Consider the following 16,598-nt stretch of genomic DNA (forward strand, 5'->3'; position numbering starts at 1 on the left):
ATGTTAAAGAAAAGAATGTAATCCAATGTCTCAGGCTTTAGGGAGATTAAGAAAGATGATTATAGAGAAAAGAATATTGGATTTGAAAATTAAGAGATCACTGTAGAGAGTAGTTTTAGTTGATGTTGGAATTTAGCTTATAGTAAGTAGAGAAAGGAAAGGAAATGGGAGACATTTATTGTAGACAGCCTTCTTAAGTAGTTTAACCACAAAAAGGTGGAAAGATAACTCCAATTTCCAATCCCATGTTATACCCACTGTCTAATCTACTTGCACTACTGGTTTACAAAATAGTGATAGAGAAAACATCCATTTTGAGCTACGTAATTTTGCCTTCTGTCACTTCAAGATTTAGTAAAAATTCATGCTTCTCTACAAAATGAAAAGGTATTTCTTTTTTCTTTTCAAGATTGTCTAGGGAAACACGTCCATATCTCTCTCCTAGCCCTCCTCCCAATCCTAAAAAAACCTTCCCATGATCTAACTGTTACATTAGCTATTGTTTTATAATCTTTCTATCACTTCTCAATCAAATTTGCAAAAGCCATGTACTTTAGTTGCCTCTATACTTTCTCTCACTCACTACTAAATCCTCTTCCATCTATTTTGCAGCCCAACATTCAACTAAAAGTGCCCTATCCAAAATGATCAATTGTTGCTTAAATGGTCTTTTCATTTAGCTTTCCCTTTCAGTCTCTCTGAAGTCTTTAGCACTGTTGATCACTTTCTCCTTCTAGAAACTCTCTTCTCTCTAGATTTTTGTGACACTCTTCTAGTTTTTATTCTATTTGGATGATTATTCTTTTTTGGTCTCCTTTGAATAGCTCTTCATTCATGTCACTCTTACCAACCAACCCACTTGCTAATAACCAAGTATCTAGGCTCTGTCCTGGGTCCTCTTTTCTTTTTCCTCTGAACTTCACTATCTCACTTGATGATATTCCACTCCTATGAGCTAAATGACCATTTTTATGTGCACATGATTGATAAATCTATACATTCAGTTTTAAACTCTTCTGCATCCCAGTCATGTATTACTAACTGCAACTGCCTTTTAGACATCTCAAACTAGATGTCTCATAGGTATCTTAAACCCAATATATCCAAAACAGAACTCATTCTTTCCCCTCAAAACCCTTCTTCCCAACTTTCCTATTATTGTTGAGAGTACCATCATCACTCTCTCAATCACCTAGGCTAACAACCTCTCAGTTTAACCTAGGCTCACAAAAAGTCATCAATTTGGCCACAATTTCCCCCTTAATTTTCAAAATAAGATACAGTGAACACCAACATGATATATACAGACATAGCTCCATATAGACACATTTATGCCCACATAAAACACACATATATGTGTGTATACACTACATGATCTCTTGAGGTATAAATGTTCTGTACGCGTAGTGTATACATAGGGTATCCACACTCTTAGTTTTTAAGACTTCTAACACAGTGCATAAATCTCAATCCTAGAACAAAAGTGGGTATAGTTTTTAGGGACACACACACACACACACACACACAATGTGGCAGCTAAAAAGCCAGTTTCCAAGGCAAGAAGATCTGGGTATAAGTCTTGTCTCTAACATCTACTGGCCATGTGACCTGGAACTTAACCTATCTATACTCTAGACAACTTTCTAAGACCATAAGTAGTAGAAAAGGTATTAAATTGCATTGGTAACAATTTAATTTCCTAATTGTAACAATGGTAACAATTGAATTTCCTAAACTATGTCATTTATCTTACCTAAATATAAACACACATTCTGTCCCCTTGCTTCTCTCTATATAAATACATAATTCACATAAACAATGTTATTTATATGTACATAGGATAGGGATAGGGGCTAGACTTAGGATTTCTTTAAAAATAAAAAAATATAAATGTATGTGTGTATTTATATATACATATATATACAAATCTCTCTAGAAATATATACAAACATACATAAATGCACATGTACATACTTGTGTATATATGTGTTTGTGTGTGCATGCATATGTATACATATACACATTTTCACATTTGTCCTTCCCAGTGTACCCTCACCCCTATCTAAATTGAACAGTAATTCTGGCTACTCTTCCCACCCCCTGGCTCTGCCAAATAATGCTCACAGTAATAAATCTGCACAGTTTAGTAAGACAAATTTCTACACTGGCCATGCCTAAAATATTGTTCTCTGCATTTTAAATTCATCACCTCTCTGATGGGAGTAAAATGTTTCATTTAAAATTTGCTGGACTTGTGGTTTACCACTGGATTGAACAGATTTTTAAAGTCTTTCAAAAAACATTTTTTATGTCATTGTTATTGCATAAATTGTTCTTCCAGTTCTGTTCACTGAACTTTGTTTAAAGTGGTTCTCCATGCGTCTTAAGATATAATAACATATCTATTACATTTATATGCTAGAATGTGTTTAGTAATGCCCCAATAGGAGGACAGCTCCTTAGTTCCCAATTTTTGGCTAGTATGAAAATAGCTGCTATAAATATTTTTATAGATATAGGCCTTTTCTTTTTTATTTTTTATTATTAGTCATATAAATTCAATTACTATTAATTTTTTAGTTCTATAAAATGTCTCTTCATACAGCAGAATAAGCAAACTAATTTACATAGTTATGAATCATTATTATATTGACTCAACCTACCCACAAGCAATATTTATATAGTTCCTAGGTTTACCTTGGTAGAGATACTCTCAAATATTTTATATCTTTTCTAGTTATTCTGAATGTAATGTCTTTTTTTTTTGTTCTTCTTGGCTTTTGTTGACAACACACAAGAATGCTAATGACTTGTATGGATTTCTTTTATATTCTGTAACTTTACTAAATTAATAATTAGTTAATGATTTAGGATTCTCTAGTTCATCAAATTATTTTTAAAAATTATAATTTTGTTTTTTTTTCCTTGTGCTTATAGCTTTTTTCGTTAATAGTATTTTATTTATCCAAATATATGCAGATAGTTTTCAACATTCACTTTTGCAAAACTTTGTGCTCTTTAAAATTTTCTCCTTTTCTCCCTCCCCCAACCTTTCTCAAGACTGCTGCAATTCAATATAGGTTAAACATACAGTTCTTCTAAACATATTTCTATATTGGCATGCTGTGCAAGAAAAATCAGATCAAAAGGGGAAAAAAAAACCATGAGAAAGAATGCAGGGCAGTTCAATATTAGGAAAAGTATCAGCATAACTGAACATATCAACAACAATGATTATCATATAATTATATTAATAGATGCAGAAAAAGCTTTTTACAAAAATACAACTCATTCCTATTAAAACACCAGATAGCATCAATGGACGCTTTCTTAAAATCATAAATAATATTTATCTAAAACTAAGAACAAACTTTAATGATCACAGGGAAAAAAAGTTTTCCCAATAAAATCAGGGTGAAATAAGGATTTCCATTAATTCCACCATAATCTGTTATTATATTAAAAATGCTAGCTATATATGTAGCAATAAGATAAAAAAAGAAAGTAAAGGAATAAATATAGGCAATGAGATGAAAGGATGATATATTTAAAAAACTCTAGAGATATATTTAAAGAATTGAAACAATTAACAACTTTAGCAAAGTTGTGGGATATAAAATAAAGACACATAATTAGAATCTCTATATATTACCAACAAAATCTAGCAACAAGAGATAGAGAAATCCCACTTAAAAATAACTTTAGACAATATAAAATACTTGGAAGTCTATTTGCCAAGACATACAAGACTATATGAACATAATTGCAAAACTCTCTTTACAAAAATCATTACAGATCTAAACACTGGGAAAATATTGATTATTCTTGGGTAGGCTAAGCCAAAATGACAATTCTTCCTAAAGTTAATGTGCTTATTCAGCGTCATATCCATCAAACTACCAAAGAATTATTTTACAGAATTATAAAAAATAACAAAAATTCATCTGGAAGCACAACAAAAATAGGGAATAGATGAAAAAAATGAAGAAAAGTAGCCCATGAGTGTTAGATTTAAAATTATATTTAAAAAATGTTAATCATCAAAAACAATCTTGTATTGGCTAAGAAACAGAGTGGTGATTCAGTGGAATAGATTACATACACAATATAGTAGCAAATGCCCATAAAGATCTAGTGTTTCATTAAACCTAAAAATTCAAGCTTTAGGGGTAAGAATTCATCATTTGGCAAAAATTTCTGGGAAAATCATTAAGTAGTTTGGAAGAACCAAGGCATATATCAACACCTCATACCCCATACCAAGATTAGGTCAAAGTGGCTAAACAATTTAGTCATAAAGGGTGATATCCTATGTAAGTTAAGAAAGCATGGAAAAATGTACCTGTTCAGAGATGCAGAAAAGAAAAATATGATCAAATATGAGATAAAGGAGATCACAGGATGTAAAATGAATAATTTTGATTACATGAAATTAAGAAAATTTTCACACAAACATAACTTATGTAGCCAACATTGGAAGGCAAATAAGAAAGGGGGGGGGGTAAGTTTTACAGCAAGTTTCTCTGAGTCAAATTTATAAAAAATATGAGCCATACCAAGTTATCAATAGTCATCTGAAAAAATTCTCTAAATCATTACTGATTGGAACTTGTATAGTTTAAGTTTATGCAAATTACTTTCTAGTATTCAATAAATATATATTGAATATAAATATTCAATAAAACAAATTAACACAATTCTGAAATATCTCTCATACCCATTAGATTAGTTAACATTAAAAAAAAAGGAAAGTGACAAATGATGAGGCTATGTTGAAAAATTAGGTCACGAATGAACTACTGGTGACATAGTGAACTAGTCTGACCATTGTGAAAAACAATGTGGAACTACCTCTAAAGGATTAAAACTGTGCATGCACTTGACCAAATACCACTGCTAGGTTTTTTATCCCAAAAAAGTCAAAGAAAAGGAGAAAAGATCTATTTGTACAAGAATATTTATAGCAGCTCTTTTTGGGCAAAGAGTTAGAAATCGAAGAGATATCCATCAACTGAGGAACAGCTGAATAAGTTATGATATACGATTTTGATGGTATACTATTGTGCTATAACAGATAACGAGGGGGATGGTGTGAGAACAACTTGTGAAAATTTATGTGAATTGATACAAAGTTAAGTGAACAGAACCAGAATATTGTATAACAATAGCAATATGTGAAGGAAAATGCCCCATGAAAGACTTAGCCACTCTGATTAAGATAATGATCCAAGTTAATTCTAAAGGACCTGTGATTAAAAATATTATCTACCTCCAGAAAGAACTAATGAACTCTAAGTACACACTGAACCATATCTTTAAAACTTTATTGTTGTTGTTTTTTTTTTTTCTTTTGTAACATGGCTAACATGGAAATATATTTTGTATTACTTTTTATGTAAAACTGATTTATTGCTTCCCTTTTACAATGGTGAGAGGCAGTAGGGAGAGAATTTAGAACTAAAAATTTAAAAAGATGAATGTTAAATTTTTTTACATGTAATGGGAAGCTTTTCATGAAATAAATATATATATTTTTTAAAAACTAGCTCATAACTTATTAATTGTCCTTTTACTTTCAATTTTATTAATTTCTTTAATCTTCATATATTTTATGTATGTAAAAATTTCTCTTAGGAACTATTTTAGATATATCCATTAGTTTTGATTTATTGCCCAATACATTATTGTCATTTTCTTTGATGAAATATTCTATTCTATGGCACAATGGATAGAACACCAGCCTTGAAGTCAGGAGGAGCCAAGTTCAAATCTAGCTTCAGACAACTTAACACTTTCGAGCTGTGTGACCTTGAGAAAGTCACTTAACCCTAATTGCCTCAGCAAAAAAAAAAAAAAAAAAAAAAAAAAAAAGTTCTTTGATCCACTAATCTAATTTAGAATTATTCTATTTAATTCCTTAGTTGTTGGAATCTTTACAAAGTGTTAAGCATTAGAGTTGATAGAGACAATAATTATTTAGTTTAGCATGGTTCAATATGATTGATTTCATCTTAGAAGGAGATATTTTGGGCCTGAACCTGAAACAAGGTACTAAGTACAACTGATAGAAATAATGCTTGTGTTCACACCTCCCTTAAAGTTCTTAGGGCCAGAGAGCACTCTGGGAGATAACCCAGAATCCCATTCTCTCAGAGGAGTTAACCTCTGGGAGATCATATATATAAAGGAAGCTCTTAGAGCTTCAAGAGAGTTACTTGGGAATATTCCCAGGGGTTGGAGAGGAGCACTCTGGGAGGAAGCCTACAAGCCCTCTCTTGAAGGCAAGAGAGATTCATTGCATCTTCCATGTTGGTGCTGGCTGGAGTCTGAAGGATAAACCTTTGGATTTGGAGACATTTGGAGAGAGCTCTTGGAACCAAGCAGAGAGATAGTCCTGAGCTAACCAGGTTATATTGAAGGACACAATAAAAGATCTGAACTTTTATCAGCTGGCTGCAATTTTGGGTGATTATAACTGAAACTAAAGCTGCCTCCAGAAAACCTCCCCGAGAAACCTCTCTCCCAGAAAGAACCTTTATTATTTGAAAGAACAGAAAAACACAAACACTTAGTTATTTTTTAATCTTTTTTTTTTTTACTGAATTTTCATTTTGTTGAATATAATTTTGAATTTCATCTTATTGAATATATTTTTGTTTACATTGTATATTTTTAACGAGGTTTTTAATGCACCAATTAAGTCAATTTTTATAAAGGTTACTTGTATAGTTTAAGTTTATGCAAATTCCTTTCTAATATTCAATAATTCCAAGAAATCTATTATTTAAAAATTTTTTAAAGCTCCCTTCAGGTTCTTAATTTCTTTAATGTTACTTTTTGTTTAGATTTGTCTTAGTTTTAAAATGATATATTGAGGGCCCCACTTTTATAGTTTTACTATTTTTCTCCTTCTAATTAAAATAACTTTAATTATAATTAGGTACAAATATTAATATTGATATGGTATGGTACTATGTGACATAATATAACTTTCTTGTTTATTTTTTTTTGTCTGTATTATAGGGTTCACTGAAATCATGACTGTTACCTCTTTTTCCAATCTCAGCTGAAGCATAATGGATTTTGCCCCAGTCCTTTTTTAATTCTATGTGAATTTTGTTTTTCAAGCACGTTTCTTAAATTTTTTTTTTTTTTACTAAATTCGATTTCCTAATCCATCCAGCATCTTCTTAAATTTAAAGACAAAGTTCACCACATTCATGTACACAATTATGACTATTAACTGTAATGTTCTCTTCTCTAAAATATAATTGTTCTCTGGGAGCAGATTTCTTGTGGGGCTTCTGGAGGTAGTCTTAGTTTCAGTTCAGAGTAATAATCATCTCAAATGCAGCCAGGAGTTAAAGTCCAGTCCTTTATTGTCTCTTCCAAAATAGCCCAATTAGCTTTTTTAGAGACCTCTCTATCCCCTTGGTTTCAAGAGCTCTTGCCACTAGTCCTTTGTCTCTTCCAGCTTCAGCCTCTACTCTCTCTGAATCCAAAGCCTCCAGCACAAAAATGGAATGAACTGACTCTGCCTCCCAGAGAGTGGGCTTGTGGGTTTCTGACTTGTGAATCTCCCAAAGTCTCTAGTGGACTTGTCCTTTAGTGGGCTTCTCCTTATATATATGCTCTCTTTTTTATTTATTTATTTATTTTATTTAATAGCCTTTTATTTACAGGTTATATGCATGGGTAACTTTACAGCATTAACAATTGCCAAACCTCTTGTTCCAATTTTTCACCTCTTACCCCCCACCCCCTCCTCCAGATGGCAGGATGACCAGTAGATGTTAAATATATTAAAATATAAATTAGATACACAATAAGTATACATGACCAAACCGTTATTTTGCTGTACAAAAAAAAATCAGACTCTGAAATTATATGCTCTCTTAAAGGTTTGAACTCTAAAGGTGTGAAAGGTATGAACTCTGAACTAGAGAACTGTTAAATACCATGCTAAATTAGATAATTATTGTCTCAATCAATTCCGTGACTTAGCATCTTGTAAGAATTCTAATAATTAACTGTATATTTCTCCATCTATTTGACAAGATCTAATGAATAACATAAATAAGGTATTAGATTATTGCTATTATTAGTTACTATTAATATATCATATTATAACTTATACTGCATCCATCTTGAAATGATACACTTAAAATCAGGGAAAAACTAAAGGATACAAATGGAACTTTCACTTAAGTCCTTTCAATTTCTCACACTGCATGCATTATAGGCCAATCAAATTTTTGTTAAAGGCAGAATGAAAATAATGGCAGGTCCTACCAAGCAGGAGAGATTTCAAGTATAGGTTTGTTATACTCAAGTGGTTCTCCAAAGACTGCTTAAGTTTGAAGAACCCCATTGCCAGAATGATAGCTATAAGACATTAATTTAATTTAAATAAAAGCAACTAATAAAAACCACATACTAAGATTGAGAATGGTTAAAATCTGAATTGATGGTCAAAACAAAATATGAAATAACAAATCCTTTAATAAAACATACTATCACAAATAGTTTCAGATATTTGACAAGCCATGTTAAACATGTATAACTAATGTTAATAAAGTACACCATGAGAACACAGTGGCTGTATATCTTAAACTTTAAGATTTTCACTTTATAAGAGTTCACTTCACCAAGATGTATATAATAATATCTGGAGAAAAACTCATATTCTGTAAATCTATTTAAAATAAGACCATAGAATTATAGAATTTGACAGTTAGAAAAGACGCTATGCTCAAAAGGCATTTGCACCATAACATAGTCAGCACATAATGATCTAGCCTCTACATGAAGACCTTTAATGAGGGGAAATGCAGTACATCTCATAGAGTCAAACGAATTTCTAATAGCAAGAATTCTAAGACTTGTACTTTATTCAAAGTAAATTCATCTGAAAACAAATTTGATAATTTCTTTTACTTGCAAATAACTATAATTACTTGAAGAATATCATCCTTTTCCCTTAGCAACTCTTTGGTCCCCAAATTCTTGAGAATAAAATAAATTTATGTACAGATGAATTTATATACAGATGAAATTTATATACAAACTGCACAGTAACAGTTTTTTTGGTTGGATTTTGTGCTAAGTAAAAAAACAAGTTGCAACAAGTTTATTCATTAAAGAATAAATATATTCTTGACTCAAATTTATAATAGTTCAAGCCATTCTCCAATTGATAAACGGTCAAAGGATATGAACAGATAATTTTCAGATGAAGAAATTGAATCTATTTGTAATCACATGAAAAGGTGCTCCAAATCACTATTTATCAGAGAAATGCAAATTAAGACAACTCTTGAGATACCACTACATAACCGTCAGATTGGCTAAAATGACAGGAAAAGATAACAACAAATGTTGGAGGGGATGTGAGAAAACTGGGACATTGATACATTGTTAGTGGAACTGTGAACAAATCCAACCATTCTAGAGAACAGTTTGGAATTATGCTCAAAAAGTTATCACAGCAGTGTTTCTACTGGGATTATATCTCAAGGAGATCTTAAAGGAGGGAAAGAGACCCACATGTGCAAAAATGCTTGTGGCAGTCCTTTTTGTAGTGGCAAGAAACTGGAAAATGAGTGGATGCCCATCAATTAGAGAATGGTTTAATAAATTATGGTATATGAATGCTATGGAATATTATTGTTCTGTAAGAAATGACCAGCAGGATGATTTCAGAGAGGCTTAGAGAGGCCCACATGAACTGATGCTAAGTGAAATGAGCAGAACCAGGGGATAGTTATACATGGCAACAAGATTATATGACAATCAATTCTGATGGATGTGGCTTTCTTCAACAATGAGAGGATTCAAACCAGTTCCACTTGTTCAATGATGAAGAGAGCCATCTACACCCAGAGAGAGGACTGTGGGAACTAAGTGTAGAACACAACATAGCATTCTCACTCTCTCTGTTGTTATTTGCTTGCATTTTGTTTTCTTTCTTAGTTTTTCTTTTCTTTCCTTCTTGATCTTATTTTTCTTGTTCAGCAAGGTAACTGTATAAATATCTATACATATATATTAGATTTAACATATATTGGACTACCTGCCTGCTAGGGGAGGGGATGGGGAGATGGTGGGGAAAATTTGGAACAAAAGGATTTGCAAGGGTCAATGCTGGAAAAATTACCAATGCATATGTTTTGTAAATTAAAAAATTTTTTTTAAAAGAAAAAAGAATAAATACATTCTTCATCAGCACAGAAGATGCATATATTCTTCAGTCATTTAGGTAATTTAAGTGTGAAATCCATGAAATTATGAAGTCATCGTCACAGGTTAAAATAATTAAATACCTCATGTCTTGAATAAGAGAGACTCTAAGTGTTGGTAATGTGGCTCCTGAGTCAGACTTTCTTCTTTCTGGTCCGAGGGAAACTGTTTAGAAAAATATCACCACTTAGAAAAAAATTAGACTCAAATTAACATAGACAATTGTTAAGCATCTGCTATATACTAAGTTCTTAAAAAAACACAGCTTAGATAAGAGATGAGACCACTTTAATACATATACCATAGTATTAGAGTTGGCTCTAAAGGACAGTAGTGTTCACTCTTTATTCAATAGGCAAAAGAGAGAGGGTAGAAAAGAAATGTTCCAAAAACAGGGAACAATTTGAACAAAGGGATTGGAAGTAAAAGCTAAATTTTGGGAAAAGCGAGTAGTCTGGGGTATAGGAGAAAGGAGAACATATGGAAAAGTTATATGGGATAAGGGAAGAAAACTAGGTTGGTGTCACCTGAATGCAAAGCAGAGGAACATAAGCTTTCTTCTTCAGCTGTCATTGGGGAGTTACTAAAGATTTTTTGAACAGAGATCTGGTCTTTGCAGGAGGAAGATAAAGGAAGAAAAGATAGATTAGATAGGATAAGAAGGCTGGACTGGAGTCAGGAAGACCTGAGTTTAAATCGGACCTCAGATACTAATTATGTGACTCTGGGCAAGTCATTTAACCTGTTTGCCTTAATCCACTGAAGAAGGAAATGACAAACCATTCCAATATCAATATGATGCATTATATTGTGTTAGGCACTGGGGATAATAAAACAAAACAAAAATCAAAAAAAATATGACAACAAAACAAAAAATAGTCTGTGAATTCAAAGAGTTTGTATTAGGGAATATAATATATGCATGGGTAATAGCAGGTAATATGAAGTGGCAACTAGCAATTCAGGGAAGATTTCATGGAGAAAGTGGCCTCTGAGTTAAGTGTTGAATTAAATAAATATTCTGAGAGGAAAAGATATGGAGGATGCATGGTTGGCATGGAAGATGGCCTCTGTGAAATCATGGAGAGAGGAAAAGCTCCAAGAAAGAGCTAGTAGTGCAGCTTGGGTGGAAAGTAGACTGTGTGAGGGGGAATAATGTGAAAAAAATTCTGTTTCTCAAAATTGTTTTATAATCTCACCTCCAACAAATCAGTATGTCTGTTTTACAACTAGCTCCTTTAATGATGATATTTCTTATGTTTTAACTTTTCTGATTATTGCTGATTTGGAATGCTTCTTCAGGTATTTATTGAAGAAGTCATATATTTAATGCTGGAAGGGTATAGATATGAGGAAATTGCAGCTCAGAGAGGTAAAGTGACTAAGGGGTCACTTTATCCAAGGGGATAAAATTTCTCCCTTGATAAAATTTAACCTCCTTCAGGATAGGAAATTGCTCCATTTCTGTTTTTGTATCTCTAATATCTAATGGTGCCGGGCCCATAAAATGTCCTTAGTAAATCTTTATTGATTGATTACAGTTAGCTAGAATTTTCCTTTCTGGTTATTGTGGGCCTACAACTAGAATCTAAAAATAAGTAATAAAATACCTTAGCAAATAGTAGTAAAACTTTGCCATAAGTTCTGAATATCTTGCACCAAGTAAACCACTGAAAATATACATAATTTCTATTCTTATGTAATGTAATCATATTCTATCACACCACACTTTAAGATTTTTTTTAAATAGGAAAAAACCATCCAAACTGTTGAAACTCTAACTAATATTATTTGATTAACATCAGCAAGCACACTATAAACAGCATACAAAATGGGCAACTTAAAAACAATACTTTTCTGATGAAAAGAAATAACCCAAAGTAGGTTGCTACTTTGAATTCACCTTATACAGTGAATGAATTGTTTAATATTTTTATAAGACAAAGAGAACCTTCTCTATCTAACTTTACACATAGGCTAAGCTTAACAGTCAGGAATCTTAACAATTATAAATTCCAATTCTGGCATAAATTGTTATGTGACTCCAAGTAAATTATTTGTACTTTCTGTGTTTCAGTTTCTACATCCATAAAATCAAAACTGAACTTTGAAATAACTTATTAATTAAACAGTCAAATGGCTGGCAGAAGTAAAAGAAAAGTACAGTAGGGCTAGAGAAGGGCAAATGTCCCAAGTTTCAAAAAAAAGGGAAGAGAATTAGTTTCTACCAAATATAGAATCTAGTGAATTCCATTCCTTGAAAAATTTTGGAACATTCTTAAAGTGATGCTTAATGAACATCTACAAAAAGAGAATGGATGATCACAAATTGCCTTATTCCTTTGTCAAGAAAAGAACATGCAAAATACACTGACAGAAGGCAGCTAGTTGGTGCAGTGGATAGAGTATCAGCCCTGAAGTCAAGAGGACTTGAGTTTAAATCTGGCCTCCGATACTTTATACTTTCTAGCTGTATGACCCTGGGCAAGTCATTTAACCCCAATTGCCTCAGCAAAAAAAAAAAAAATTACATTGACAGGCTTACTAAAGCTCATAATTCTGGAGATTTAATTACTAAACTTTATTTTTCTTCCTCATTATGAACTTAAAACACAAATTATTTTTAAAAAAAGAACAGAAAGGAAGTATCTAAAGTTGTAAACTTTTTTTTTAAGTTGATACTAAATTTGAAAATTTAACAAAATTTCCTGTTTGTTGTCCCCTGCTAAATTTGTTTTCTTTTGTGTGTTCTGAAATATTTTATTGATCTTTTTTATATCTCTATTATTAGATCCTGCTACAAAATAGAAGGCCTTCCTTCTTAAACAAATAAGAATAATCAAACAAAACTTAGCAATCCATTGATCATCTTTTTTGGATACATGACTAGTTATTATGCTGAACAGAGTTTTAAGTCTTTTCAATTGTTTTCTTTTTTATTATTGTATTTATTGTATAAATTGTTCATTTCACCCTGCATCAAGTCATAAAAATTTTTGAAGTTTCTCTGAATCCTTCATATTCAATATTATGTTGTCAAAACATCTGTTTTCTTCATGTACCACAATTCAACCATTCCCTAATAAGCTCCCACCTTGTTTCCAGTTTTTAGTTACAACAAAAATAGTGAATATAAACCTTTTTGGACATAATAGATTTTTTCCCTCTAACTTTTAAGCTTTCTGATATATCTAGCAGTATAGCAATATGAAATACATAGGTGGTATATTGATTAATATGCTGAATTTGGAATCAGGAAGATCTGAATTCAAATCCTGCCTTAGTTTTACAACTATATGTGCAACCTTCAGCAAGTCAGCTAATTTTTTTCAGCCTTAGTTTTATCTGCAAAATTGACACGGTTGCTCTGATGATCAAGTGAGATAAAATGTGAATTGTTTTACAAACCCTAAAATTCTGTATATCATTATTATTATTAATTGTATTTATGAGTTAAAGGATATATACTTTTGGGGCCATCGCCCCCCTAATAATTCATTAGTGTCTGTCCTCCAATAATTGCCATTTTTGCCAATTTGATATGAGGTAGAACTTCAGATTAGTTTTAATTTGCATTTCTCCTTTAAATGTTTTGGAGCATTCTTTCATACAGTTGCTGACAGTCTGTATTTCATTATTTTAAAACTACCCATTATATTCTCTGAGCTTTGGTTTTTATGTATTTAAATTGATTTCCCTACATTATCTTGGATATCAGACAACAAGGATTTTTTGCTGCAAAGGTTTTTCATAGTTAACTGATTCTCTTGTAATTTTAAGCACGCTGATTTTTCTTAGGAAAATGGTTTCAAAATTTTATGTAAAAATGATTCATTTTCTCTATGACTACATGCCTTAGTTAAGAATTATCCCCTCTAACCATAGCTATGGAAAGTATTTCTTTCTCTAATTGTCTAACTTTTTTTTAATGGGTCTGACCTTTTATTTCTAGTTCTTGTTTATATTTGGATCTTTATTGTAGTATGTACTAGGATACTAGTTTAAATCTAATTTTAGCCAGAAGGCTTTTTAGTTTTGATCATAGAGATTTCTTAGTCCAATTGTTGGTGTCCTAAGGTTTATTGCTACTATATTGTTTTTGAAATTAATATCATTTATTAAAGTTGTAGTTTTCTTAATGTTGAATCAACCTTGCATTTCTGGATATTTTTGACCAAATTGAATGTTTTTAAGAAAATAATTCTTCAGGTACTCCAATATTTTAATTTATTATTCGTCTGTTCAACTCAGTCATGAATGCTAAACTAAATTTTGTGCTTTGGTTTTACTTTTTTGGTTAAATTTTGCCTTTGATACTTGAAGACTATGAATTTTTACAGGAAATGGCCTATATCAAAATTTCATTAAAGAGAAAGAAGCTGTCTTTTGATTATTTTTCTTACTTAACTAATGCAATTTAAAAAAAGCTACCTCTTATAATTCATCATTTATATTACAAAAAAAAATTGATTGCAAGTCAGTAATTCACAGGCAACACTTTAAGATGGACTAATCATTTTTCTTATATAACAACCTTGTAAAATAAGCAGTATGCATTTATCCCCATTTAAAGAGAAAAAGGGAGAAACTTAGTGCTACGGGCTTATTTGAAACTAAGTGATCATGTTGCCAAATCAGAAGGAGAAATTTTCCATTCTTTCTTCATTTATCAATTTCCTTCTCCTGATCAATAATTTAAAATTTTAAAGTTTAAGGTAAAGTTTAAGGTGTTTCATTAAAGACTAAAAGGCAACTTTAAAAACCTTCCTCTGATTCAACCAACCCCATCAAGATATCTAAATATTATAAATAGAACATAAATTGTTAAATGTATTGAGATAAAATGTAAAGAGAATTGCAGAATCATTTTCTTACAAATATTCAGTCTGGTCAATGCACTACCTTAACAATTCTCTTAAAATACATATTATACATGCACAATCATGTTAATTATATTAACAATTCCACATTAGTCATGCTGCAAAAGAAAAATCAGAAAAAAAGGGAAAAAGAAAAAAAATGAAAATAGTATGCTTTGATCTATATTCAGGCTCCATAGTTCTTTCTCTGGATGTGGACAGCATTTTCCTTCACTGTTCTTTTGGAATTGTCTTGGATCATTGTTTCAAACAGTTATTTTAAAAGAGCTATATAAATTATTTTACTTTCTTGCTTGAATCATTTTCCTTCTAATGGGGTAGATAAATTTGAACCATACTAATGTACAATGCATAGAACATTAATGTGCTTCAGGAATGGTGAAACAAATTCAACTGAAGTGATTCTTTAATTTGAAAACAAGCTATCTGTTTGCCTATGAACACTAGTTATAGGTCCTGGTGTACCATCCTTGAGAAATTATGAATAAGAACCAAATTTTTTGAAAGGATCTTAGAGGTTATTTAATCTAATTCAATATGAAAATGAATTTGTGATCTCATTGACTTGTCCATGTCTTCCCATAAGTTTGACATGCGTGGTCAACCTGCTTTTGTACTCACATTCGACTCTGGACCCAGTTGCCAATTCTTTTTCTCAAAATGCTTGTGATATAGAGGCATGGAGCTTCCATATAATCTAGAAATCTTGGATCATTTGCATTCTTTCTTCATAAACCACACTTTCCCTACATATTTTTCCTATTCTCATCTTTTTCTACTTTTGTAGTGAAGTCACCAAGTGTCAGTGTATATTAATTTAATCTGGAGGTTTTTATCATGTCATTTGTAGAATTTCTATAGCATCTGTAGCATTTCATTCATACAAATGATGTCACTACATAACAATTTCCTTGGTTGACTTTTTGTAAATATTTATCCCTAGTACTGAAATATATGATGACCAAATATTTTATAAGATACATTTCTTGTTGCCTTTGGCCATGTTATAAAACCTACTCCATTAGCTTCCTCTTTATGCATATTCAAGAACTTTGTGCAAGCTATTCTTTTTTAATGCTTTAAAAAAAAATTTTAAGCCAATTCCTTTTATTCTTCAGGTTTCATTTACAGCAAGAATGTTAACAGTGATATGATTCAACTCTTCCAGCAGTTATGACCCTGTTATGGCCCTGGATAATGATCTCACATTAAGGGTACAAATAGCAAATTTAAAGTTTATTGATGGCTTCAAAAGTACATGATTCTAAGAACACTCTTCCCTTTTCCCCATTACTCTGCCATTGGTGCTGCTGAAGTCAGATGGGGCCACACAAGACTGAGTACTATTTTCTATTTTTCTGTAATAGATTGTCAGAGAAAAATAAAACTATTACCATGTGGCCAGCCAATTGGGGAACATGCCTGTTTGTAGTTAGATACTTTGTTGCTTGGAAAATGACTCATTCTATTACTAGGATT

At 31.6% G+C, this 16,598-nt stretch overlaps 1 protein-coding gene across 3 annotated transcripts in view; it reads right to left on the reverse strand.

Moving 5' to 3' along the window:
- Nucleotides 1–16,598, reverse strand: part of DENND5B (DENN domain containing 5B) — a 217,500-nt gene that overhangs the window by 44,113 nt on the left and 156,789 nt on the right. For all 3 annotated transcript variants that reach the window (XM_031938131.1, XM_031938133.1, XM_031938132.1), the window contains one exon: nt 10,323–10,404. In XM_031938131.1, coding sequence (XP_031793991.1) covers nt 10,323–10,404 — 82 coding nt within the window. The remainder of the gene's footprint in view (nt 1–10,322; nt 10,405–16,598) is intronic.

Source organism: Sarcophilus harrisii, chromosome 5 (genome assembly GCF_902635505.1).
Source record: "Sarcophilus harrisii chromosome 5, mSarHar1.11, whole genome shotgun sequence".
NCBI classification, from domain to species: Eukaryota; Metazoa; Chordata; class Mammalia; order Dasyuromorphia; family Dasyuridae; genus Sarcophilus; species Sarcophilus harrisii.